Raw genomic sequence first — 26,639 nt, forward strand, 5'->3', positions numbered from 1 at the left:
GGTAGAGCATGGGAAGCTGAAAAGTCCTTGACTAGTGTAAGCACTGCTCAGCAACAACTAAAACATCGGTGTGTTATCAACATTGTTCTCATACTAAATCCAAAACACAGCACTGTACCAGCTACCAGGAAGAAAATTAACTCTATCCCAGCCAAAACCAGGACAGCTGGAAAGACGTTGTAGGTATTTCTGATTTCCCTATTGCTTTGACTGAACCTTCATGAGTGTTTTCTTCAGGACTTTTTTTTTTTTAACCTGCTTGGTATAGTAAAATAATCTTTTGAACAGTGTCCATGCTACTTAAACACTGTTAAACACTGTATCATTGCTAGCATTTTAATAAACGGTGTTTTTATATTGCCTAAGAAAGAATGTATTTCTTAAAAATGTTTGAGATAAATAGTTTTAAATAATATTCTAAATGTTAGGATGCATGGATAGGTATAATTGTATGTTAACCTATTAGATGCTGTTACTGGAGATTTACCTCAGTCATTTGAAACATGTAGACAAATAGGCTATTTTTGAACTTATAAAGTATGGTAAATGCCTCTCTATGGTAAATAGAACAGTCGTATCTATAATCCACTCATCCCTTTCCTTTTACTGTTTTGGACCTGCTTGTGTTTGTAGGCTTTAAGGTTTTCAGGAGATAAGTCTCTAAGCTTCAAATTTTTTTAACAGTTGCACCGTGCAAACTGTCAGTTTTATTAAAGCTATTATGTTTTTACCACAAGACCTTTAAAACAAGTTCTAAGGTGCTTAATTGTCAATAGGTGTAGTAAAATAAATTTGAAACTTTCCCCCCCTCTACTTTTTCTAGAAGTTACTAGTATCTGATGCCAGACTCAACTATTTTTGGTTTATGTACTGTGCCAGTGTGTGATAAGTTTGTGGAGGAATGAGATTTGATATGTACTTATAAATAACGAGCGCAGGAGTATTTACCTGAAATGGATGCTGTTGTACATTTACTTGAAACATCAAAAGGGACATGCATTTGCTTCATTCCTTTGTTAAGAAATCTCCTTTTAATGTTTTTCATTCCAATGCATTGTTACTAAATTGCTGTCACATGACAGAGAACTTTCAAAGCAAATAATTTTGGTTTTATATCTGCTATAAAAATACTTTAGTCTGGTTTTCTAACAAACATTCTAAAATTTGATGTGCAAAATATTTTCCTTTTCTTAGGTGCCTGTTATGATACTATGAATAACATGATATGGACATGCTCCAATGATTATATTGATCAGTGGTGTAATCCCGGGAACCAGGCATTCCACTGTGTCTGTCAGAGACTGGGAGTGAGTCATGTCATTACAGAGCCCAAAGGTGAAGTAAACCTATAAGTCAGCATTTTATACAAAGTGGAAGTGAAATGTGCGATTATCATGGAATAAATATACGGAAACTACCTTCTGAAACTTTCTATTAAAAGTTGAGTTCATTCTTGAAAAGTTATTTATAAATATTGGTCATGGTTTATCTTTGCTTTAAGAAAGGAAAAAGCGAGACGCGTTTGGAAGTTTCCAGATTCTTGCTACCTTTAGCACATTAAGAAAGTGATGTGGGTAGTTCTTTTGTTTATCATGTGGGCAGGTCTCCTGAAATTAGAGGAGATGATGATGATGATATATTGCATTTTAGAAGCAAATGCTAATGCTATAGTCTGTGTTTGTAGACAGCATTTGAACTGCTTTTCTTCTTCTAGGGGATGCAACAACCACAAATGAGGTTATTAACCAGTTACTGCACCATGTTGGTGCCATGTGTATCCACCAACTCAACCTGCTTGCAGCCAGCAACAATCTTCCCATAACAAATTTTTTGGGCAAGCAACATCCAATTGAAGCACATAATCTCAGCAGTATTTGTGACATTATGGAAAAAGCTATGGTGAATGGAGATACTTGTATAATACGCTGCATCCTTGTTGTCTTTCAGGTACAAGGACATCTTAAATGTACTTCACAATAAACGCCCCCCCCAAAAAAAGTTGCTTTAGAATACAGGCAACCACTTGATCTTATTAGGATTTTTTTTTTCTCCATTGCATTCAATTTAATGGAGATTTGACTTAGCAGTGGCTTTGCAGTATCTTATACACCCATTTAAGAGTCCTAATTTAAATGTAAGTGTAATTGTCACCTTTACAGATTAAAATAAAATCCAGAGAGGTTATTTCCTTCCTTCTTTCTTTTTTTATCTTTTTTTTTGACCTGAAGTCAGTTTCTGACTCTCAGATTTCTAGTGACCTAGACAAATAGTTTGAGAAACTGACTGCAGAAAAAGTTAATGTGAACAATGTTTAAGTCTTTAATATTGTTGTGTTTAATTTTTCTTAGGTGGTTTTTAAATTTTTCTTCAGCCCACAAACCGAAAGAAACAGAGATATTGTTAGAAGGTCTGGTCTATTACTTTGGCAGTTACTGATGGCACCAAGGGATCAGATTTGCTGTGAAATTCAGAAGGAGGTTTGTCTAGCTATTAGGTAAATATCTGTTTTGTCAAATGAAACTTAACTTAGATTTTAGATTATTTGAAAATGTTGTAACGGATGAACATTCAAATTGTATTCAGCAGTTTATCATATTAATTTAAAATTAAAATTTATGTCAACATAGTATGATAAAATTATTACGGTTTATATCTGTGGAAGAAGGGAAATACAATGTGTTTGTCATGATGACAGTGAAATAACAGATAGTAATTACTTTCCATACTTCTTTTCATTTGTTGCTTTTTATTGGCTTTCTTTAGGGGTTTTTTTTAATGTTTATTATAATATAGCTGCTAAATTCAAGCAAAGTTTTCTGCATTTCAGTGATGGCTAGAATGACTTCCGTATTTAGCTTATATAGTTTATTGGTGTTCCGGAATAGGCAAAGCTAATGTTGTCAGCTGTTATACCAGTGTTTCAAGCCACAATACTGAAATTCTCCTGAACAGAAGGAACGTAAGGGGAAGCAGAATGAATAATGCTTGAGGAATGCTGTAAGACTGAAGGCCCAGGGAAAAATACGGGCATGGTAGTAAGATTGTCTTGAGCAAGCCAGGTTTATGTTTAGAAAACAGGAATCTGTTTTGGTAGAAGGGTGGGCATTATGTCTCTGGGCTGGTACACCAGGTCAGCAAACACTTAAAGCAACCATCCTGTTTAGCTCCACATCATATTTGTTACTGCATCTCTTGAACCTGATGCTGTGTAATTTCCTTTCTCCGGCTTGTCAAAATAGCAGAATGACTAAGTACAGGGAAGCGAGCAAAAAGTGTGATTGTGTGTCACGAAAAAGAGATAATGTAAATCTCAAGGACAAGGAATGCTGTCTCAAATGTCCTAAGTACAAATACTTAGCTCCAAAGGTTGAGAACAAAATCTTCTGAAGATCAACCTGCATTTTTTTGTGTGAATCACGACATTCCAAATTTCAGTGGCTTTATGCAACTCTAAGTGAGCGAAGGAGAATAGCGTATCTTTAGTATGATTATCTATCATTTTCAGGGTCTTGCTTTTTGACAGGGAAAAGTGTATCCTGTCACCTGTATGGACAGCTGCTGCATTTTTCCCTTGTTTAACCCTATATCCTCCAATGACTTGTAAAAAAAAAATCAGAGGTGGGGATTAGGTAATACCTCTTTCCTCCTGTTTTCTCATTGGGGGATTCTGATACCAATGGAAACCTCAAACTTAGTTTCCAATGTAACTTTTCCTGATGTTTGCATCACAAGTTGGTCAGCATGAGCCAGAGGGAGGGAAGCTGCAATAATCTGCTCTCAGTGTGAAGCTGATAAACGTACCAGTTTTCTTTTCAGTGAGAGTGTTTTTTAAAAAGAAAAGGGAAAAAGAAAAGAAGAAAAAGTCTGCATAATAGTTTCAACACTTCAGATAGTCACGAAGTACTCCTTTTAAGTTATTGTGATTTTCTATCTTGATGTGGTAATTCGTGTAGAAAGGACAAAGTTCGTCACAAGTTAGAGGGGAAAAATATCTCCACAGGGAGTATTTATGCATAGCTGTGTTGTTTCCAAAATGCTAGTTCTAGAATCTTCTGCTTAACTGAAACTAAGACTTCTATAAGGGGCCAGTCTTTAATAAGTATAAAACTTTAACAGTAGTGACTTCTTGATTACCGTCTCTTGCATTTTCCATTGTTCCTGTCACAGATAAACCACAGCTCTTACCCCATCACCAGAGTTTTGAGTGGTTCTCTAAGCCATCATCCATTTTTTTCCTGACATCTGTCTGTTTCTTGAAAAAATGATTGCGCTGTCATATATACAAGTGATTAATGCAGAGTTTCTCAAAGGGAAGCGAATAGCTCTTGAAGAAGCTTTGGGACCTAAACAATAAAATATAGCTGATCACAAGAGGTTTCTGGAGAAAGTAGCTGCTTATTTTATGACTGATATAAATGTTAAAATATGGAGGATACCTTTCTAAGTTGGAAGAAGCTGTTACATAGTCATTCTAAATGTTACATCAGATACTAAGCTGAGATTCTGTGATGCCATTTTTCACATGTCCATTGAAATGATTTTGTTCACTTTTAAATATGTTAAGTAATACATGGTTTTATTTTTTTCTTTAGCTCTGGTTTAAATATCCTGTATCCCGGAGAAGCAGAAATCAATAATTTATTGAAATTGGTCTTAACTGAAGGTGAGAATGTCTTATTGACGTGTGAGAGTGTGTTTTTTCTAATTGAAAACAAAAAGTGAAAATACTTCTCAACCTCTGGAAGGGAGTACAGTTCAGAAAATTGAGCACTAGTCTGCTTTAAACCCATCCTATTGTAGGAAATTACGGAATGCTTCAAATTCTGAACCTTCCTTCTGAATGGCTACATGGTCAAGCATACGTTAGGTGTAGAAAAAGAAAATTTGTCTCAGTCAGGCAGCTGTTTGAAAAGGATTAAAGTTCTTTTTTGTCACTATTAGTAATGTTTCTTGCCCAGGTTGTGTTTTAGAACACCTAGTTAGCAGTTAGTGTTACCCATGGCAATTACACAGTTACCAGAGGTAATTTTAGTCCTTAGTGAAAGAATAATAATCTACTTGCATTCACCATGAAATGGGACTCTGGACTTAGAAGCAGCTGATGCACAGTAATTTGTTACTTCATGGAAACGTGTTCATGCATCAAAGTCTTTGGAATTTAACAGTGCTATGTGCAGAGTAAGTTTTAATAGTCTGTAATATCAACAGGGAATTGGGTTACACTGTAAATATAGTAATTTCTGAGAAGTAGCATATATTAAGCAAGATATCTGAGGAAATAAAAATGAATTAATTCTGTAAAATGCTGTTTTGCAAAAATTTTTTTGCATTCCATTTTAGGAGAGAGAAATAGTGGTCTCTCTCAACTTCGCGACGTTATCCTGACTAATTTAGCTGAACAGCTTCAGAACAACAGATTTGGAAGTGAAGATGATGATCATTATAGGTAAAATGCAACAGTATGCTCCCCCTCCTCCCCATTTATAATGTATGTTTCTGTTATTTGCTTTAGGTAAACTTAAATAAAATTCTGCTGAAATTGCTTGTTATCTTACTGGCAGTGTGACATAAAATGCTATCTTTGTGTCTGTAGTGGGTAGGATTTAATTAGGACAAGGGAGAGAGAGGTTTGACATTTTAGGGGAAAGTACGGAGACTTGTGTACACAGACTTAGTTTTGGATTGCCTGCTACTTACCATGTATATGGTAAATGTGGATGGTAATTAATAAGTACGATATTATGACATTGCTCTCCATATCACTGTTAGGTGACTTTTCAGCAGTAACACTGCCAATCTCAAGTACCTGTTCAAGTTGGGAGGAGTCTTTTTTTATATCAGCGCAGTGCAGGAAATCACTGGTAATCTGTTGCATTGATTGTTGCTAGTAGTTTCAGGCTTGGTTTTCTTTGTGTCTGAATCTCTGAAGTTGAACAAATATTTGTTGTGGTTTCACATAATTTGACACAGCCTGCAGAAACTTTTGAGATGAGCTATACAAAATACACAATAATTAGACTATTAACATCTTACATCTCTTGCGTTTTTTGAAGACTAAATGATGAGCTATTGCACTACATTCTCAAGATTGTTGTCCGAGAATCTTGTGTCTTAATCACCAAGTGCCAAACTGTATCTAAAGATGATTTTCAAAGGCTTCTTTCAACTGTGCCTGTAAGTAAAATGTATTTTGATAAAAGTATATTTGCTTTTGGCTTCTTTTCCTCCTTAAATCCATCATCTTCACTGAATATATAGAGGTGAAACTTTTATAGTTGTGTGTCTTAACAAATACAGGAAAAGAATGTCTCTTGTTTATGCTGTGCAAGGAAGGAAGAAACAATTTCTTACAGCGAAGTAAATCGTACAATAATGCTAAAACAGGTTTATATGTGGATATATTTTCCAATTGCTCTGGTAGCTGTTTCAATTTAAAAGAAGTTTGTGTATCTCAATGTTCAAAGCATTACAACAACTTAAGAAACAAAATAAGCTCTACAGTCGTGTATAATGATTCATACAAGCAGAAAGGATTATCATTTACAGACAAAAATGAGTGAAAGTTGACATTATTTAATGGTAAAAGTATGCATAGATGCTTTCAGCAGGATCAGCTCCCTGATCTGGCGATGGCAAAGGCAGGTGAGCTTGTATGCAAACACTGGGGAGGGGACAGGAAGTCTGCTTCTTTATATGTTTTGCAAGTTATTTCACAAAATTCAGTGTTTTCCAACCAGTTTCTTCTCTTAAATATGTATTAACAAGCTTGCGTTAAATCAGCAAAAAACAATTCTGTTCAAGGGAAATTATTTTTTGCTTTTGCTTGTCCTCTCCCTCAACTTTTTTCCTCTTTTATATTTCAAAAGTACAAGGATTGCCTGAATCAGGTTGATTAAAGGGTTTAGATAATGTAAAGTGTACTTATTTATGTTAAAGGCTGCCTCTTCGTGTTTGCGGTATCTGATGGCTGTACAGAACCACCTCCTCAGTAACACTATTTTGATTAAACCTGATGAAAATGATGACAGTGACAGCTCCTTGCAGGGAGAGACATTGAAGGTACAGGTAAACACCAAGTTTTATTCTAGTATGGCTCTCTACAGTCTGTTCCTGTGACACCCCTTGCTTCTGCAGTGCATTCTACTTACACTGTTTTGTTGGTTCTTTTCCTCTTGATATAGTTAAATTACTGTAGACAGTTTTTTCCTGTTCTCCAGCTAAAGTCTGAAATTGTTTTGTGTTGAGTATTCCAGCTTGGGTTCTGTATTGTCAGTGAGAGCAGACACTTCCCTTTCTAAATATACATATAACGAGGTTTAAAATGTGTTTCAATTAATATGTGCTAGTAAGAAAATTCATCTGCCAGGAATCCTTTCTGGACACATTACCCTGCCAGCTTCTCTTCTCCAAATCACCTAGGTGGTCTTTGAAAAAATATTTTTCAGATTTAAATAGGAAAGGGTTTTCTCATTTGCCTTACCTGGCTTCTGCTTTTTTGCAGTTTTGACTTATAAAGCTTATGTAGAACCACCTACATCTGTTGTCTAAAATAGCATGAATGCTGTTTGTGACAAGGAAACTGTTAGAGGACAAGGTTTGCAGACAGTGGTTGTTTCATTGGTATAAGGTTTACTAAAATGGTGTCATTTCATATTACTGCTGGAATAGTCTTGAATGGACTCATAGAAGCCAGGTTTGTCCTAGCATGCAGACTGTCTTGTCATAGTAGTTTCTGTAACAGCAACAATTCTTCCATAACGGTATTGACTTTTGAACTTGTAGTATTGTTTGTTAAGCTGGTTTTGTCTGCTACTCTTTGAGACTTTGTGTGCTTGTAATCTGCTGCAGTTGAAAGTTATTTGTTCAGGCTCATTGAGTAAATGCTAAATATTGTACTTCTCTTGTCTCACTATTCACCCATGTTTTCATTGTTCAGTTTCTCTCTCTACAGTGATCCTCATACCTGCTAGGACATTCTGTCACCAATGCTGTACCTTGGCTGGCTAACAGCTCTCTCTCCTGTGCTGGACTTGGGGATTCCTTCCCTCTAGAAACTGGATGTGCATCCTGTAAAATATGCACCTAGTTTCTCCCAGCACTTTGGGGCTTAGCATTAATCAAATTTAAGTCTTGGATGAATCTACTGCTGCAGGCCTGCCAGGTCACATTATCATTATTTTAATTTGGAAATCCATTGTTTTGTTCTGTTGTCCTTTTTTTGTATTCTCTAAGAATTTAAGTATCCTATAACTCTTCTTGTACCTAGGAGCTAAAGACCAGCATTTTGTCTCTTGCTACGCAAATTCTGACAGGATGTGATGAAGTCTTAGAAATGCTGCAACAAGTCACTACAGCACTAATAAACAGTGACATTTCTGACAGAGAGCAAAGGTAAGACAAGTATGAGTATGTTAACTTGAAAACAGTAAACTCTTGCTTTTTGTGGCTTACTGTACAAACAGCATTACTTGTTCTTTATGTCATAACTTCATACTTGAGCTTTGAATGTATAGGTACTGTTTCTTACTATAGCATTTGCTTAGCACTTCTCTTTTGAAGAATTTAGAATCTTGACTGTCCGTGTCAGTACTACTAGCCTGATAATCTGTAGAAACTCTTCAAATTGGTAAGGTTTTAGTCAGTTACAATGGTATTTATGAGCAGAGTAACTGGAAACAAACTGTTGTTAGTCAGCTGGGAATATTCCTATAAGCTAGGGCAATTTCTTTATTTTTAAATTCCTGACTATTACATCTCTAGTAGCTGCACTAGATATTTTATCCGTGACAAGTCTTGGACGTTGTTATAATATCCTGCATGTTTCATCAGATAGTGTCACCTTGCCCTTCCCTGTCTCCCCTCCACTTAAAAATAGACGTTGGGAATGGGATGTAAACAAAAGCTGTGAACCTTTTCTCTAGTTAAACAAATACCTCCCTCTCCCAGTTGTGTTTCAGGTTTTGGTTTCTATGCTTTTCTGTGCCTGCAAGATTAGTTTTGTTTATTGACAATACACAATTCCTTTGAGATGTTTTCAGATGGGTTTCATGCTCAAATATATTTTTATAGATAACAGATTCTTTTAAAGTACTTTGAGCTACGTGTGCTAGCAGCTTGATGTTCATACTGAACAAATACATCTGTGTTTGATGCGGACTTTCATCCCATGCCCATGGGAGCTTATCATTTTCTAAGTAATTATTAAACTCTTGATTTGCTGTCTTCTGGTCTATCATTGTTTACTAAGAATTGACAGCAAAGACTAGGACAAAATTTGGAGAATTTGTAATGTTTTCGAAATACTAAGTTTTTGGTTGTTTTTTTAAAATATAATGCAAATGCTCTCTGCTGAATTTTGAATTGCCTACTTACGCAGTCTGTTACAAGATTAAACATATGACTAAAAATAGTAGTGATACTATATGAAAATAGTTGTTACTGTGTAAACCTTGACTCTCCTTACAGGTTAAAAGGCCTGGAGCAAATTACGAAGGCTACTATGCTTGGTCATCTGCTTCCTGTCCTGCTGACATCTCTGATGCATCCAAATTTGCAAACTCTAACTATGGCTGATGCCTTGATGCCTCAGCTGGTGCAGCTGGTTCTTTACACAAGTCAGGTATGGTCTTTGTGTCAGCAGCTGTCTACAAAGCAAAAAAGATGTGGCATGCATGTTCTAAAATGTTGTAGATCTTGGTCAACTTTCTGCAGTAAGTGATCCACAGATCATAGTTTAAAAATTGCTCAACGGCTACAAAAGCTGATAATGCTGAATATTAAATTTGACTTGGTACGACAGCTACTAAGTAATGATTTATTATCAGTAACAACGTACAGTGTGATTGTTAAAATATTTCAATAATGAGATCTTAAAATTATTTACTGTTTGCATGTTTCTAACACTCTGTTTTGTGCCACAGACTGCACTGCTGCTTAAAACTCAGTCTCCAGTTTTCTCAGAACTGAACAGTTCCCCCAGTGGTGCATCAGAACAGAAAGGGAAGCTGTTACCTGATGAGAGGTGATTTTCTTCACATTTGGGTCTTTTCATGGGATGAAATATTTTAGCTGTAATGTTCATTTGACCATTGCTGTGGGATAAATCTTAAAGCAGCAGGTTTGGGTTTTGGTTTTTTGGGTTGTTTTTGTTTTTTAAGGCAAAGCTGTAATGGTTTGTAAGGCTGTCTTAGAGATATAGAAGGCTTTACAAAAGGCAATTAGTTCTAAAATTTTTTTTGCATATAGAATTAAATTATTAATATCTTCAGGTTGGTTGCACAGGGTATAGTTTGTTTTGTTTTTTTCCCCTCACCTCAAGCATTAGGAATTAATTCTAAATGTTCCTCTCACAATAAATTAGGCTAAGGAAGACCATCATGAGAAAAATGTAAATTGCTCCGGCAGCATGAGATACAGTATTAAAATTGTTGTATTTCTCTATGTAAATGAAACCATTTAATATCTTTCCGATGGTTTTAAGTCCTGTATTTAAATCTTGTGTCTCAGCTCAAAGTTTTACAGCTTCTGCTTAGAAACAGAAACACGCAGCTAAATTACCTATGATAAGCATTTTTTATTTATTTGCAGTGTTGCAGAACTTGTAGTATTAAACAACTTGTGATAATGTGTAATATACTGTGTGAAAACTCTGTCAATCCTCCTCCAAACTATAAGCTTCAGTGAAATATTAGGCATGTTGTTCTATGACAGTATAATCAGTTTTGGGTGCTGTCCCAGGAGCGAAGGTGGTTTTTTTTATGATACTAATCGTGTGTTAGCATCCATATATAGTACCATTTACTTTTTTATGGTGCTACTTAGATTGTTTACCATAATTTGGAAATTGGAAAGCATAGGGAAAATATTCAAATTTTACAGGTTAGAGATTGACATACTTATTTCTAATGTAGAGAATTCATGCTATTTAAGTTTCTGCATGTTCCCTCAATACAGATATGCCTAAAATGAGGAATCAATACTTTGTGTCGCTATGTATCAATACTGAGAGATGATTTTAAGTACTTTACAGCTTGATGTCTGAATATATAGTAGAAATCTGTGCGTTGAATGTTAGGACTAATTTTTCACTCTAATTTCAGAATGCTGGAAGAGAAAGAAGAACCAGGTTTTCTTACGGGTTTGAAGATCCCTGCTCCCTGGGCTGCTGGGAAGACTGTAGAAACAGTTCATCCCGTCAGGGATAACTATAAATTTAAAGAAACTGTACATATTCCAGGAGCCCGCTGTTTATATCTTAGATTTGACAACAGATGCTCTTCGCAATACGATTACGATAAGGTAAGCAAGGGCCAATTCAGAAATTCTTTCTTTTGTACATATTTCCATCAGCAGCAGTTCTCATTTTCATCTTTTCTGCCCCTTGTCTTTCATGGCACCTGATTTCCAGTGATCAGGATAATGCAGGAGGTTTTTATTGATAGAAACTTATTAGTGTACACTGTAATGTCAGTCTACTTACTTCAAGGCTGTAAAGTACAGGGATGCAGAGAGGTTATTTCTTATATGGCACAAGTGTGAATAGCTTTTCAAAGGAATTCTTGAGTTTCATCTTAAGACTAGACTTAGCTAAATGATAGAAAGTGTACAAAGAGTTGTTGATGTGAAAGGGCAGGAAGATGAAGAGAAATTGTTCATGTTTAATTTCTATTATTCTTGAAGAAACAATCCAAAAAGAGTATATGCTTAATTCCTCTTGTGTATCGTTTCAGAACATAATATCCAGTGATTGTTTCAATGTTTAAAACCTATCAGTTATGAGGATCTTTTGTTAAGAGTTAGGCTCTGTAATTTGGAATTTTCCTCAAAAGATGTCAGAAGTCATGGTAGTTATGAAATAGGAGAAATATAGTAGGCTCCAGAGGTGTGGGGTTTGGGCACGGGGAGCCTTGTTTTGGTGGGGTTTTTGTGTTTGTTGTTCCCCCCCCCCCCCCCGATATTCATACCAACTCTTCCATTTTTTTTAAGTTCATTTCATGATGGCTCAGATTGTCAAAAGTTTTACTTCCTCCTCATTTTTGCTGTTGCTCAGTTTTCCTTATTTCTCAAGTTTTAATCTAGCTGCCTACTTTGTAGATCAGCACAGTTTGTTTAAACTGGGCAGAACTGGAAAGGTTACTTTTTTTAGCCCTGATGATAAATGGCTTGTTTAGATGGATTAATATGAACAAGTATTTTCAATTTCAAGAACACAACTAATAGCACTTATTTACTTTGTATAAGCAGAGAGCTACTTGTGCTGCTTACTAATTATTGCCATATATTCTTCGACATAATGCAAGTCCTGTGTTACTTGCTCCCATTAGTTATTTATAAGCGTCTTTAATATTAATGTCACCCATTACGGGTTAAACTCCTCCAGAAAACTTCAGGGCTTGTCATGTTCCCACTGAAGTCACTGACAAAATAACAACTTTGATGGGAGTGGGATCAATCCATTTATTAGTAGAGAGGCGGTATGTTCTAGTTAGCTCAGCATGAGGACTGGAAGTTAGGATTTCTCCTGACTTCAGCTCCCAGTTCCGCTGCTGACTTGCTGTGTGACCTCAGGGGCAAGTCACTCAATTTCCTCTCTGCCTCAGTTTCCCCATCTGTAAAATGGGGATAATAATACTTGCCTACTCACCTCACAGGGCTGTTGTGAGGACTTGTTAATGTTGATAAAGCGCTTTGAAAATATAAAGCGCGGTGTAAGTGCTAAGTATTATTATTATTATTAGATTTTCTTGTTTTTCTCTTACAGTCTAACAGTGTATTTTATGTTTTGAAGTTGGTGATCTATGCTGGTCCTAACACAAACAGTAGGAAGGTTGCTGAGTATGGAGGCAATACACTGGGATATGGCAGCCGTAGTGTCTTAGGAACTGGTTGGCCGAAAGACTTAGTAAAGGTACAGTATTATAATCCAACAATATTTCACGTAGAAAAATCCCCTTTGGAAACCATGTTGAGTCCATTTTAACCCTTATAGCAATGAAGTCCAATCTTTTAAGTGTACGGTTATCCATTATGAGATCACTTCTTAAGTGGGCTGTTATATCCTTGGGGAGTAACTTTAAACTCAACTGTATGTTGTGTGTGATGCTTCTCTTTGAGCTTATCTTGTTTTATTATGTCTTACTGGAATTCATTATCGGTATGTTTCAGTCCTGGGAGTCTCTAATGGCACTACTGTTCTCATAAACATATCTTCCTAGGAGAAATTCTTGCACAGTCTGAGGCTGTGCGTATTTTCTTAAGGTCTGTGGGCATGACTGCATTTTTTTTGACATAACCCACAAATATAACAAGTAGTAAATGTAGCAACTTTCCAACCATTTGTGTTGGGTTTTAAAATTACGTTGGATGCTTTTGGCAGTAAAACTAAGACAGAAAAATCCCTCAAACTTCTTGAAACTTCAGTATTTCAAGAATTTTGCAGTATGTTCCTTCAGATTGTATGCAGTATGATTTTTTTTTTACGTGTTTGCGCTGCTACATTGTCCCACAATAAAACTGGGCTTATATAGATAACAAAAAATAATTTCAAAAAGAAAAACAAGAAGTAATAAACTGGAAGGCAATTTCAGACAAGCGCTTCGTTGTTCACAATTAATGGAATTTCATTTATTTTTCAGACATAGATTTTTATACTGCTCTTTTAGCAAACTCTTCTATTAATGTGTTGACATTCTTCTCCTTTAAGAGCTTGTCTGTCTTCCTTCAGGAAGAGAACTGTTGATTGTTGCATGGTTTCTTGCAGACAAATAATGAAAGCTTTTTGATGAAAATCAAGGCCAAGTAACAGACTGATAAATTCTACTTTTGATTCTACAACTACGTGGGGGTTTTTTTTGTTTTTACTATAGTTAGCCAGCAGCAAAATCAAAATCAAATTGTTCAGTAAAAGATATCCTTACAAAAAGGGAAGAATCTTAAAGCAGAGTATATAATTGGAGATAAAAATAATACTCAAGATAACTGTCATTAAAAGCATTAATCCATAAAATAAGCCACTTTTATGAAAAGCCTGTTTGTTTGCCTCAATTCTTAAATGTATCTTTTTTTTTTTTTTCCCCTCCCTCCTCCCCATCAAAATTTTAAGGTGGAAGGAGATACAGTCACCTTCTCCTTTGAAATGCGGAGTGGTCGTGAGCACAACACTCCAGACAAAGCTATGTGGGGCTTTGCTTGCACTGTTCGAGCACAGGTACTCAAACATGACAGATTCCATGGGATAGGTTCAGCTTCAATTTCTCTTCTGTCTGTTACACACTTCAGATCAAATAGAAATGTACTTCAAAGTTGGAAGTTAACGTTTGGAATTTAAAACGGGAATAGCTTACTTATTTTGGCAATAAGACAAATCATCTTTTTACAATGTAAAGGACCTAAGTTTTAGATGTTTGGCTTCCTTAACTAGAGATACCCTGTGGCACGGTCTGTAGCATGCTTAGGGTTTTATGAAGATAGTTATTACCAAATGTGTCTTATCTATCTCTTGTCGTTGGCACTGGACTTGGATGAAGTCACTTTAATATCTCTTGCTGCTTGTAGATCAGGATTTCTTTGGAGAGATGGGTATCTTGTAACAACCTGGAAATCAGAGATGTAATGAGGGAATAATGATTCCAGCCTATAAAGAAAAGAGGGGAGGGATGCTGGGATCAAACAAAAGGAAACTTGAATCCCACTACCAGGAAGCTAGGACTAGGCCTGTGAGATGACAGATCTGCAGGCCAAAGAATGACTGAACCAAAAATAACTTTACCTTTTTTTTTCTTTCTTTCTTTCTTGGTTCAGGAAAATAATTTTTTTTTTCTTTCTTTCTTGGTTCAGGAAAATAATGTTTAAATCCTTTGTTTCCTGTCTTGAGTTGTTCTTATATATTGCTTTTAATTGTTAAGCATTTTTTCAGTATACCTCTGTGTAAGAGACATATGCTTGATATATATAAAAGATATAGATATATATATAAGTTTATATATAAAAATAAAAAAATCTCCTATTTTAAAATATATTGGGGAGGGACTTCATGGCTGAATGATTAGTGCAACTTATCACTATTCCTACTACAGGAGTCTTCAGAGGATGTGTCAGGAGGCTTGCCATTCTTAGTTGACCTGGCACTTGGCCTTTCTGTGTTAGCTTGTTCTATGCTGCGAATATTATACAATGGACCAGAAATTACCAAAGATGAAGAAACCTGTCAAGAGCTCTTAAGATCTAAACTATTACAAAGGTAAAAAGAAAAAAAATTTTGATCCAAGTTCCCGTGTGGGTTTTTTTCTGAGGGAAGGTGACTTTTGTAGTTGTGCTCAAGTCTCGTGTTTTAAGGTGGTGATTTGATAATTTTTCCTGCAGAGTTTGTTCAGCAGTTCTCTGTTGCCTAAAACTAAGGGAATATTCTCTAAAATAGAGTTTTTCTTTAGAGTAAGTAGAGGAGGATTGGGCTATGCTTGGTACAAGCCACACTTAATACATTAATATGTAGTTTGTCTTTGTAATGTGTTGACTAATGTGTCTTTCTGAATGAGGGGGAAGAGTTAGAGGGGGGAAAAAAACAGATGAAAAGGATTTCTTTTATTTATTTTTCCAGGTGCCAGTGGCAGGTGGAAGCTAATGGTGTAATATCTCCAGCCCTTACACCAAGTCCTTCTCCATTGCCTCTTACTATAGATGAAGATAGAGAATTTACGTATCCTTCTGATGTTCTAGTGCCTCCCGTTGGACACTATTTTGATCTGCCTAGGATTAGGCTGCCTCCAGGAATCATGATAAAACTCAGGGAAATTTCTGGACGTGCTCGACCTCAATTTAGACCTAGTATAAAGTAAGTAGTCATTGTTTCACTGTATTTTTCTAACTTGACTTTTGTTGTTTGAAATGTTTGGTGCGAAAGTGAGCAAGCTAAAAAAGCAACGGTGAGGACGTGGCATGCCTGCCGTGTATGATGGTATGCATTTAATATTCTGTAAAATCTTATTTGTGAATGCAGCATCTAGTGAATGTAAATATGAATTGTCAAAGTTTGTCCGTTATTCTTGCTTAATCAGTTTGGCTTTACCTATAACCCTAGGGAAGTGATTCAGCCAGAAGTAATGGAGGAGATGGTAGTTTCATGTGTGATTAAACATTTGAATTTGGTTGATGCACTCCAGTCCCTGATAAATTTCCAGTATCAGGAAGAACATGCTGAAGAATATGATTTACTTTGTAAAATTATGGGAGAGACCTTTAAGAAGCTAAATGCCATGGAGAGACAATTGCAGGTAAAAATAAAATTACATAAAAAACCAGAAGGCTTTTTTTGAGAATAAAGGTGTATTAACAGCATTTTAGAAACATACAAATACAAAACATACTCGGATTTCTTCTTTTAAGATCTCTTCTACTCCTTAAGATGAACAACTGCAATAAGTGTTATTTTTGTCTCCTTTATTAGAGTGTGGCCGAGCTGGAGCAGAAATGGCAGAATGAAGTAGATGATGCCATGCATGGGAAGCTGGAGAACAATGTCCCATTCTTTTATGATTATCACTTCAATGAGGTAAGCATTGTGGCTGCTGCGTGTGCTCGTGCTTCGTGCTGCTTTCTCAATATATGCTCATCCTTTTTCTTCACTTTGTTTAGAGCAAGATGAAAGAACTAGAACTTCTGTGTTCAATGAAAGAAGTTTCTTTTGATGGAAGTGATCTTGAGAATGTGGTCCTGGCATTGAGGTTAGTAGCTGGCTGTGGAGTGTACCATTTAGGCAAGGTACTTAAAAGATAGGCAACTTTAAGCAGCTGTGGAATTTCAGTGAGTTCCAAAAGTAGTTATGCAAGGTTGAAGTTACATACATACATACATACATACATACATACATACATACATAAACGCTTATTGAAGTAGGCCTTGAATCTCATTGTATTCTGTGACGCCTAATGATGTGGAACAGAAGCCAGCACTAAATGTTTCGAAAACATTTTATGTCTACTTCCATTAAAGGCTGGTAGACCTATAGAAAGAAAACAATCTTTGGGAGCAGGAACATTCAGATGAGCTTCTAACCAGGGATGCAAATACTTTAAAACTTAATTTTCCTGTCTGTTTAGCAATATCTGATTAAATTGTTAGAAACATTTGTGCTAAATATATTAATATTAGTACTACAGCTACTAGTGCTCACTAACAAATCACTTGTTTATTTCTTTAATTTTTTCTGCTTTCTACTTTCTTGACATAGAATAGATTGATGCTATATATCTTCTTTAAAATAACCTTTCTCACAGTAACACTTTATTTCAGAAGGCATTAAAACATAATTAAGTTTGCTTCTTTTATTTTTCTTTCATAATCTTAGGGAGAAGTTTTTTCAAGAGGTGAATTCACTGATACAGAAGACCTCTCATCCCCTAGCAAAAACAAAAACATTAGTTAAGAGCTTGATGAACAGAGCAGAGCTGTTATTACATGTCACTATTGCAGCACAGTCTGGTATCACAAGAAGTATATCTGGTACCCCTGCAGAGACTCCAGGTATATATCTCATTGCCAGCATTGTACTTTCTCTTTTTTTTTTCTTTTTTTCTAAATATATAATTTATTCCTTTTCTCTTATTTTCCCTCTTTCACTTAAATTTCATTTAAGTGAATTTAAACTTTAGTCTCCTGAATTATTGGGAAAAAAATGCTTAACCTAATCAAAACAAAACTAACTTGAAACAATACCTGAAAACAGGGAAGTCCTCAGAACTGAGTTGCAAGTTCTTGCTTAGACTGTGTTTTTCTCCTCCTATGTTATAGCTTTCACTGGAATGTCCACAGTCATTTTAAAAACAGTTTGTAAATAACCTCCTACACCAGGAGTGACGTTCTTTCATATTGTATAACATTGCAGCCTGTAAATCAGCATCTGAAACAAAAGTGATATCTCACGCAGTCCGCCAGCCTGTCTTCCTTCGCAGCATGTCAGCACCATCTGATTTAGAAATGATTGGTAACGAAGATATCGAGTTCGCTAGATCAAGTCAAAGGTATACAAGGGTTTATTCCACTAAGCTGCTTTACTATAACGTGGCCTATGTTGTTAAAATCATCATAAACTTTGCAAGCATAGCACTTTTTTTCATTGGATCAATTTACTTCTGCCAAATGTAATTACCCTATATTCTCCTAGGCGACGCCATGTTACCAGCCATAGAAGTAGCTCTTTCACTCTTCTCCAGTCACTGACTATTGAGGATAGCAGAGATAAACCCACGTACAGTGTCTTACTGGGGCAACTGTTTGCTTTCATTGGAACAAATCCTGACCAAGCGGTATGTCATTTTAAATGTGCTACATCATTATATTTTCAAATTCAAACTTTCATGAAGAAGGGAGGTGTCTTGCTTGTGTCTCATTAACAAAAACAAACAAACAAAATCTCTTAGGTATCCAGCAGCAGTTTTCTGCTAGCTGCTCAGACAAGGTGGCGTCGTGGGAATACAAGGAAGCAAGCCCTAGTGCATATGAGAGAGTTGCTGACAGCAGCTGTTCGGGTTGGTGGCGTGACGCATCTTGTAGGCCCAGTGACCATGGTACTTCAGGGAGGACCAAGGTTTGTTTATTTCTCTGAAAATAATTAAATGTTTCGGTCTCTGTAGAAGATAGTAAATTGCTTTGCGCAAAGAAAAACCATGAGAAGTGACTAGCTGTGAGGGCTCAAGTTTGCAGAACAGAGCTTGCAACAGCCACTTTTATTGGCCCTTGTGGGGTAAAAAGGCAGAAACTTCTAAGAAATGCTTTTATTTGCCAGTAGATGACATTTCCTTTCATACTGGGATGACGTGTCCACAGATATATATATATATAGATATAGATACCCTATATACATATATATATCTTACTCTCCTGACATAATTCTAAACTCATGTTAATTACATATTAGTAGTAGATTTAGCTGATACTAGTACTGTCATCTAAATTTGATAAATATTTTGTAAGTATTTTGCTTGTAGTCAAATTTCAATCATGTCTGAGGTAAAACTACCATACTATCTTGTTTACATATGTTTCATACTAAAGCATTAAGCAACTTGCAGTTTTGCTTCTAAGTCTTCCTTGAGTAATTCTTCATATGTGCTGATTATTATTTTTTTAAAGCTATATTTGGAAGTTTGTTCATTTTATTTAACCTAGAAAGCCTACCATTTCAAATATCTACCTACCAACAGAATTGAAGAGCTCACGTGTGGCGGGATGGTGGAACAAGTCCAGGAAGCTTTTGGAGAGACTATGACTTCTGTGGTCTCGCTGTGTGCTCGCTACCCCATTGCTTGTGCAAACAGCATTGGCCTCTTATGCACAATACCTTACACCAGGTATGAAAGTATTTCTCTCAGAAAGGGAAGGAGGGCATCCACATCTGTGCTTATTAGGATTTGCCTTAAGGAGAAGTATTATATAGTATAAATATACTCCCTTACTTCATAATGAGGAGTATCCGAGAACATCCTGTTAAATTTTTCTCAGAATACAGAATTTCATCTGGGGAGGACAAGGGAGAGACAGAACTATCTTTCTGCGAAGTGAAGTAATTAATTGCTGAGTTAACAGCAAGTTCTGGATTTTCATTGTGTTTGTCGTTAGTGACTGAAAAGTTACTTCAGTAAAATCTGAATTTCTCTTCTCTTACAGGAGCGAAGAGAAGTGTTTGGTACGTAGTGGCCTGGTACAACTTATGGACCGGCTCTGCAGTTTAAGCAGCCAGACAGAATCCAGTTCGAATGAAAAACAGACTAAGAAACAGAAGGTGGCCACCATGGCTTGGGCTGCCTTCCAGGTGCTAGCCAATCGGTGTGTCGAATGGGAGAAAGAAGAAGGTAGGAACACTGCCAACTATATTTCTACTGTGCGCTTTAGAATTGCGCATGTGCCTGAGAAGTGGTGTAAATGTATTTAAAAGGGCATTCGCTCATCGTGACTTCAATACTGTTTGGGTTCTTTAGAACACACAAGTGGATACAAAAATAAGTTGATTTTTCTTCTTCTTGGTTTTTTTTTTTTTATTTCTAGCTTTTCCTTCTCATGGGAGTGTTTATGTTGCAGGTAATTTCAAGTCTGCCACTTGGTTCTGCCTAGACATAACCACAGAACCAGGAGACCCTCAGTGGTGACTTTTATGCATTTCTCCTGTGTTAAGATTCACCCCTAACATACATAAACTTACAGACATGTGGCTATTGGCTAATGGAACACAGATGTTGTATCAGGTTTTATTTTTAATTAAAGACATTTTATATATAAATGTATTGCTGTAGCAAAACAAAAATATTTTTTACTATTTTCAGTTTATGGGTAAGGAATTTGTAGATGTATACATTCATTTTTGTTAATTACAATTGTGTATTCTTGTATTACTTTTAAAGGTGGTTCAACAGAAGCTGTTCACTCGGGTCTGGCTCGTCAGGTCTCCAGCCTTCTTACCAACCACCTTGCACGAGCTACGGAGTGTTGTGGTAATCAAGCTGCAGGAAATGATGCGCTTCAAGATGTTCTCAGTCTTCTTAATGACCTGTCAAGGTACTAGGCCTTTATCTCTGGCGTATTTTTTTCTGTGTATGAAAGCAGGTGAGGATTCTTTTGGGGGGTGGGGGGGGGTTGACAGTGGTGAAGGTAAGATAACTTATCTGCAACAATTCTTACATAACCTGATAGCACTGATTAAACACTAAGATTGAGTAAGTGTCAGTTTACAATCAAGTTTCAGAATGGTTTTGAAAGTTATGTCAGACACTGACTTTTTTTTAAATTATGTCTTGAAAACAAATTTATTATTTACAAGAGCATCATCAATCAATTTTATTTTTTTTTCCAAACAGCAGTTACCTGTTTGTTTGTGTTTTCCTCTTTCAGGAGTCACATAGGTAAAGCAATCCTGAGCCAGCCAGCCTGTGTGTCCAAGCTTCTGTCACTTCTCTTGGATCAGCGTCCTTCTCCAAAGTTGGTCCTTATAATCCTCCAGTTGTGTCGTGCTGCACTGCCTCTCATGAGTGTTGAGGACTGTGGAAATGTGGAATTGCCTCCCTGGAGTTACTCTGTACCCTCTCTGAACAGTGAACAGGATGATCCCAGTGACCCAGCGTCCAAGATTGCCTCTCTGCTGTTGGCAAAGCTGGCGGATTATGTAGTACCAGGTACCAGCATCTTTTTGGTGTCATGCTAATTTGAGAAATTGCCAAGCGAGTCGTGCTTGTGCAAGGAGCTTTTGTATTGACAGAAAGCTGAAGTAGGAAAAGGTATATGATATGTCAGTGTTGAAAGATAGGATATTTCTGTGACTTTCCATCTGCCTCTTAATTTAACTGTTCTCAGACTAAGGGGTGTGTCACAGTGGTGTTTTAGACACATCTCAGGTGTGTTAGCATTAGTTTTCAAGGGCAAGAAGGTTTGTTGATGGAGCTCATGGTTGTGTGTTTTTCTTTGTTTTGGTTTTTTCCTTTCTACTTCAAGGATGCCAGACGGTTCTTTCTCCAACTGCCTCTGAGCCAGATACTACTTTGGCCAAAGCCAGCCCTAAAAATTCCATAAAAGGCGATAAAGATCCTGGAGAAGAAAGCGAGGCAGTGGATGGTAAACTTTCTATCTTTATTCATAAACGGGAAGACCAGTCATCCCATGAAGTCCTTCAGCCATTACTAAGGTAATCTTAACTCGCTGGATTGGAATTAGCAACCAATTTCACCAATTCCATTTCTCTTCTTTTAGTGCTACATCCTAGACATAATAGTAAATGGGAAAGCAAAATGTCTTCCCAATTTGTTGTATTTACTGGCAAAATATTAAGATAATGCGAAAATGGTTTATAGGGCTGATGCTTAGCATACTGTTACCTGGGTGAAAATGCATACCACTATACTGAATTTGTGGTGAGGCAGCAGCAGAAAGAATCTAAATCCCAATGCTTCCTGGACTGTCTGTTTTGTAGTAGACTATTTAGCAATGATGAGAGCAGCAAAGCTGAAACAGGGCAGAGTATACAGATGTATAAAAGGGGGGATGTGAAGCGTGACGTTTTGGTTATGCCTTGCTTACAAGCCGTGTAAGCCACTAGCAAAGGAACATGAAAACATCTTAATCTGTCTGAAGACAATCACACAAAAAATTACTTAGATGATGCTCCATCAGAAAAATTGAATGTATCTTGTTATAGTATGACAGACTATGTGGGACTAACAGATAGAACTATCAAAGCAAAGTGGCTTTAAAAGCGTTGCTTTTAATAATGCGTACGCTGGATAATAATTTGCTATTACAGCTTCTTTAGTATTCTTAGTACCCACCTGGATTTTGAGATCTCTGAATGTCAAACAGCCAACATCATCACCTCTTGCATTTTGTACTATTTGTCTTGTCTTCCCCCGCTCCAAGTTGGTTTTGAACCTGTGCTCTAAAAATGATACTAAAAGGTACAGCTGTTGGGTGTTCTTAGGTGAAAGGTTAACTCGGAGCCCTCAGGCGTTTGTGTTCAGTAAAAGCCAATTTCATGATGCTTATTTTTGAGGGGGGAAGGGTTAAATTACTATGCAAATAACTGCATTCAATAGTATTAAAGTCCTTTTGTAAATTACAGTGCAATTGGGTATGTCCTTAACTATCAAGTATTTCTATTACTGTTGCGCAATTCAGTTGCAAAGGTTGCTTTCAAATAATTTAGAAACACGCATAATATATTAAATTGGACTGTATAGTTCAGCTATTTTTTCCACCAATGAAAACAAAGCTAATGTGTTCTGTTTTGACTTTAATAGTAGCTCAGAAGGTCGTCCATTCCGACTAGGAACTGGAGCCAATATGGAGAAGGTGGTGAAAATGGATCGAGACATGACAAAAGTAAGAAAAGGAATAATTAAAGAATTATTCAACGTCATAAAAATCGGTGGCCAGTCAGAATTCTTTTTTTACTGATGTTAAATTCCCTTTGTTAAATGCTGTTTAATTTATCTTTCTGAACAGTTCTGTAACTTTATATGTAATGTTAGCATTATATAGTTATTGATGTAAATACAGGGGTAAATGATGAAAAAGAATTTCAGCTAATGCTTCCTCCAACCGTTGTAGGTCATGTTTAAGCCCCTTTAACATTGTCTTTCCTGAAGTGTTTAATGCATGTTGATAGTACAAATTTTAAACCACATTTTAAAATTAAATTTTCATGTATTTTCAGACATGTTCTTGAGTATTTGCACCAGAAATACTCATGTGTGGCTTTTTGATCAGAGAAGAGAAACTATACTGTTAAGCTAAGAATGGAATGTTAAAGGCAATGAATCTACATTGATGTCTGATCTCTTTGTAGATGAGAAAAAGCGACAGAAAGAATTTGTCTTATGACTGTGACTAATACATACACAGGAGGATGTTTTGATGTGTTCTCAGTACTTCTACATACGCAGGGGGAGGAGAGTTAAATGCATCATATAGTGTGGCCAAATAAAGCTAACATTAGTATTTGCCTTATGGCAATTTTATTTTCAGAGTGGCTGCTGTGAAGTTATTACAGAAGAAGCTGCTGCAGCTCTTCGAAAGGCAACAAAGTGGGCACAGTCTGGTCTAATAGTTAGTGTTGGGCCACCCATAGAAACCGTCAATCCAGAAACTAGTAGTGGGTTGTCCACTGGGGACAAAAAGAAGACCGCACAAACATCTATTTGCAGAGAGAGGAATTCTGAGCTTGCCAGGTAGGTCACTTTGATTCTATAGTTAGTCTAGATTCTGCTTTTCTGTGTACTAGTATTTGTAGTGCTCAAGAAAATAATCTGGGTATTCATAAAATTCCCTTTTTTGTGCTGTGTATTGTTGTTGACAACTGAAGCTTCTTTTCCTTCTCTTGTTTTAAAATTAATGGGCAAATTGCTTGCTTCTGTATAGGACGGATCCTGTGAGGCCGTTCATTAGTGGTCATGTTGCAAACAGCATGGCAGCAGAGGTGATAGCTTTGCTGCATAGCTTGTTGATGGCACCAGAATCAAATGCAGCTCAGATATGGACAACAACTGCTGAAAAAGTAAGCAAACAGAAGATTAAGTATCAAATTCTACACCAAACATGTATTGAGTAGTTAAGAGAACGTAATTATTAGCAATTTCCTAAGCTACTCCTTTCTGATTTACTACTTATAACACTTCAAACCAGGATGTGTAACTGCGTAGAAGCAGCCCTTTCTAGTAGATGGTATCTATCTGACATCTTAGGGTGGAATAAATAATCAAAAATTATCCAGCATTAGAGAATGTGTTGTCATTCTGTAATTCACCTGTCATTCTTTTCAGTAATTAATAATGCTGTTTGTTTAGGGAGTTGTCTTGCCTTTGCCGGGTAGTTATTCTACCTTTGCTATTCAGTCCTCTTTGCCGTGATCTCTGAGGGTCTAAAGTGTTGGCTGGAAAGTATAGCACATTGCTTTTATGTTCCTCTGAATCCTGTAGCACCTAATCTGTTGCTTAGGCTAAATCTTTGAGCGAAGACTTTTGCTAAGATTATATAGGTAACTCTGTGATTCTAAAAGTTATTAGGGAATGGAGACGGCTTTTATGGTGTTCACACTTCAGAGAATTTAGAATATTCTGAGTTACATAATTCTCTTCAAGAATAAAAATAATTCCTCTGAGACTGTGTGTGGGCTGGAGGCTTGGGGCGTTGTTTTTTGTTTGAATTGTGCTTTGAAGTCATTCTCTGGTATTTTTGCTTCTGTCTTCAGGTTCTGTCTCGGGCTCTGATGTACATTCCACAACTTGGGAAATATGCAGAGAGTATTTTGGAGAACGGGAGTAGCAGTGGAAGGAAACTTGCTAAACTTCAAAGAATTGCTCGGCAGGCGGTAGCTGCCCTTTGTGCTCTGGGTGGCTTTAAGGAGACAATTAAAATAGGTTCTGAAGTTCAGGTAATTCAGCGCCATTCCATTTTATATCTTAAATGAGAATTGGTGCTTTTGACGATGTTTTGCCTGCATTGGCATACTTGTGAAGCAGCGTGCAGATTGCCGCGATTGTGAAACAGTTTCAATAACACTTGTGGAGACTGCTATTGTGTGTTATTCCTATTCCCTAAAATACCCAGCTCTAATTGTGTGTTGAGTTCATCTGTGGTGCTAAACACTCAGTGTTTCTTGTTTGTAAAGCCTTAAATCTTATGCAGACCTTCTTTGGTTGTAGGTTTTAGGTAAAGGAATTGCAGGAAGCATTGGAGTTGTGGCATCTATTAATGAACAAGAAGGTATAGCAACGGTCAAATTTCCACCTACCAGTATAGACAGTAGAAAGACCTCACAAGCGTCAGACACATTAACTATTCCATTATCTAGGCTCTGTGTTCCAAGATCTGAGGTACGGTAGTTTTAAGAATCCAATATTAAGTATAATATCAATTATTTTTTTTTTTTGTCACAGTGTACTGGCAATTAACCTACAGCATGTAAAAAGTCTGTTTCATCTTTGATTAAATATTATTTGTGAAGTTTGCTTCATTATTTTAAACATATCTTAACAATATCTATATTTAAGTTCTCATTCAGGTAACATGGATATTCATCTTTTGGTGCTTAAAGATGTTCCATTGCATACTGTGTTATTGGTTTTGTTTCTGTTTGTTTCTTTTTTTTTGACTGGTGTTTGGTGATGGTTTTGTGATAGTACAAAATGAGAATTAACTCCAGGTAATAAAACACCCTCATTTCTTAGAAACTAACTACTTGAATTTAACTTTTTACCGTGCCCCCCCCACCATCAGGCATTGCCTCTTCATAAACTGTCCATTACTGAGAAGGTAGTACAGGCAGTCCAGTCCATGTTGCTTCCTCAGGAGGGAAGTCTATCTATTCACACCTCACTTCCTGCAACAGGAGATGGCTCAACTCCAGTAATGGCAGTGGTCCGGCTTCTTGCTGAAATAAGAACCAGGTGAGTTGTTGGTTTTTGTGTAGCACCCCAGTCTGTTTTGATACCGTACACAAATGTTCAAGAAAATTGCATGGGTTCTTGTTTTCTTCCTCTGGGGGTATTGACATATGACAGCAGGGGACAATGCAAAAATGCTTGTTTGCTTCCTTAAGTACCTTTAGTATCTGGATATTGTTAAAATGAGCACCAAAAATAAAGTGCCCCCTGAAACACTGACAATGCATTGAGCAAATACTTCATATAAGTAAATGTTATGAAGCAGGGGAAAGCTGACATTGTGGAAGTTCCAATGGATAACTAAGCAACCAGACAAAGACATAGATCAGTCGGCGTGCTGTCTTTAAAATAGTCTTGAATTCAATACATGTAAAGACGACTTTGAATTCAGCGTACAGTTTTGTAATGCTTTAAACATATTATTTTTCCGTTAAGAGCATGCCTGGTGATGGCTCAGCTGTTAGAAGACAGCTCATTCTGTGAAGAATTCATTCAACAGTGTCCAGCTGCTGTAGAAGTTCTTAATTTGGTAGCGCAGGAGTGCAGCCCTGGTAGGTATCCAACACGTTCTTGCAGCTTCATTGCCATATTCAGTTCAGAGACATAACAGCTTTTAAAATCATTTCAGTGTTTTGTCCTCCAGTCACTTAGAGTTTGATAGCTAGCACAGTACAGCATGTCTTGTCATAGCTGCAGAGCTGTTAACGTAAGAGTAGCTAATAA

General features: G+C 36.7%; 1 protein-coding gene across 1 annotated transcript in view; it reads left to right on the forward strand.

Moving 5' to 3' along the window:
- HECTD4 (HECT domain E3 ubiquitin protein ligase 4) overlaps positions 1-26,639 on the forward strand; it is a 65,744-nt gene that overhangs the window by 11,370 nt on the left and 27,735 nt on the right. Inside the window, exons 10-43 of the mRNA XM_019473308.1 lie at positions 1,195-1,335; positions 1,715-1,947; positions 2,349-2,494; positions 4,593-4,663; positions 5,341-5,446; positions 6,054-6,174; positions 6,937-7,059; positions 8,267-8,391; positions 9,466-9,619; positions 9,921-10,021; positions 11,100-11,298; positions 12,788-12,907; positions 14,102-14,206; positions 15,075-15,238; positions 15,596-15,829; positions 16,076-16,268; positions 16,442-16,546; positions 16,630-16,718; positions 17,342-17,517; positions 17,879-18,014; positions 18,158-18,299; positions 18,414-18,580; positions 19,197-19,343; positions 19,660-19,844; positions 20,391-20,544; positions 20,878-21,158; positions 21,475-21,664; positions 22,773-22,854; positions 23,500-23,702; positions 23,893-24,028; positions 24,722-24,904; positions 25,176-25,346; positions 25,750-25,919; positions 26,352-26,467. Coding sequence (XP_019328853.1) covers positions 1,195-1,335; positions 1,715-1,947; positions 2,349-2,494; positions 4,593-4,663; positions 5,341-5,446; positions 6,054-6,174; positions 6,937-7,059; positions 8,267-8,391; positions 9,466-9,619; positions 9,921-10,021; positions 11,100-11,298; positions 12,788-12,907; positions 14,102-14,206; positions 15,075-15,238; positions 15,596-15,829; positions 16,076-16,268; positions 16,442-16,546; positions 16,630-16,718; positions 17,342-17,517; positions 17,879-18,014; positions 18,158-18,299; positions 18,414-18,580; positions 19,197-19,343; positions 19,660-19,844; positions 20,391-20,544; positions 20,878-21,158; positions 21,475-21,664; positions 22,773-22,854; positions 23,500-23,702; positions 23,893-24,028; positions 24,722-24,904; positions 25,176-25,346; positions 25,750-25,919; positions 26,352-26,467 — 5,169 coding nt within the window. The remainder of the gene's footprint in view (positions 1-1,194; positions 1,336-1,714; positions 1,948-2,348; positions 2,495-4,592; positions 4,664-5,340; positions 5,447-6,053; positions 6,175-6,936; positions 7,060-8,266; positions 8,392-9,465; positions 9,620-9,920; positions 10,022-11,099; positions 11,299-12,787; positions 12,908-14,101; positions 14,207-15,074; positions 15,239-15,595; positions 15,830-16,075; positions 16,269-16,441; positions 16,547-16,629; positions 16,719-17,341; positions 17,518-17,878; positions 18,015-18,157; positions 18,300-18,413; positions 18,581-19,196; positions 19,344-19,659; positions 19,845-20,390; positions 20,545-20,877; positions 21,159-21,474; positions 21,665-22,772; positions 22,855-23,499; positions 23,703-23,892; positions 24,029-24,721; positions 24,905-25,175; positions 25,347-25,749; positions 25,920-26,351; positions 26,468-26,639) is intronic.

This window comes from Aptenodytes forsteri, unplaced genomic scaffold (assembly GCF_000699145.1).
Source record: "Aptenodytes forsteri isolate BGI_AS27 unplaced genomic scaffold, ASM69914v1 Scaffold118, whole genome shotgun sequence".
In the NCBI taxonomy this organism is placed as follows: domain Eukaryota; kingdom Metazoa; phylum Chordata; class Aves; order Sphenisciformes; family Spheniscidae; genus Aptenodytes; species Aptenodytes forsteri.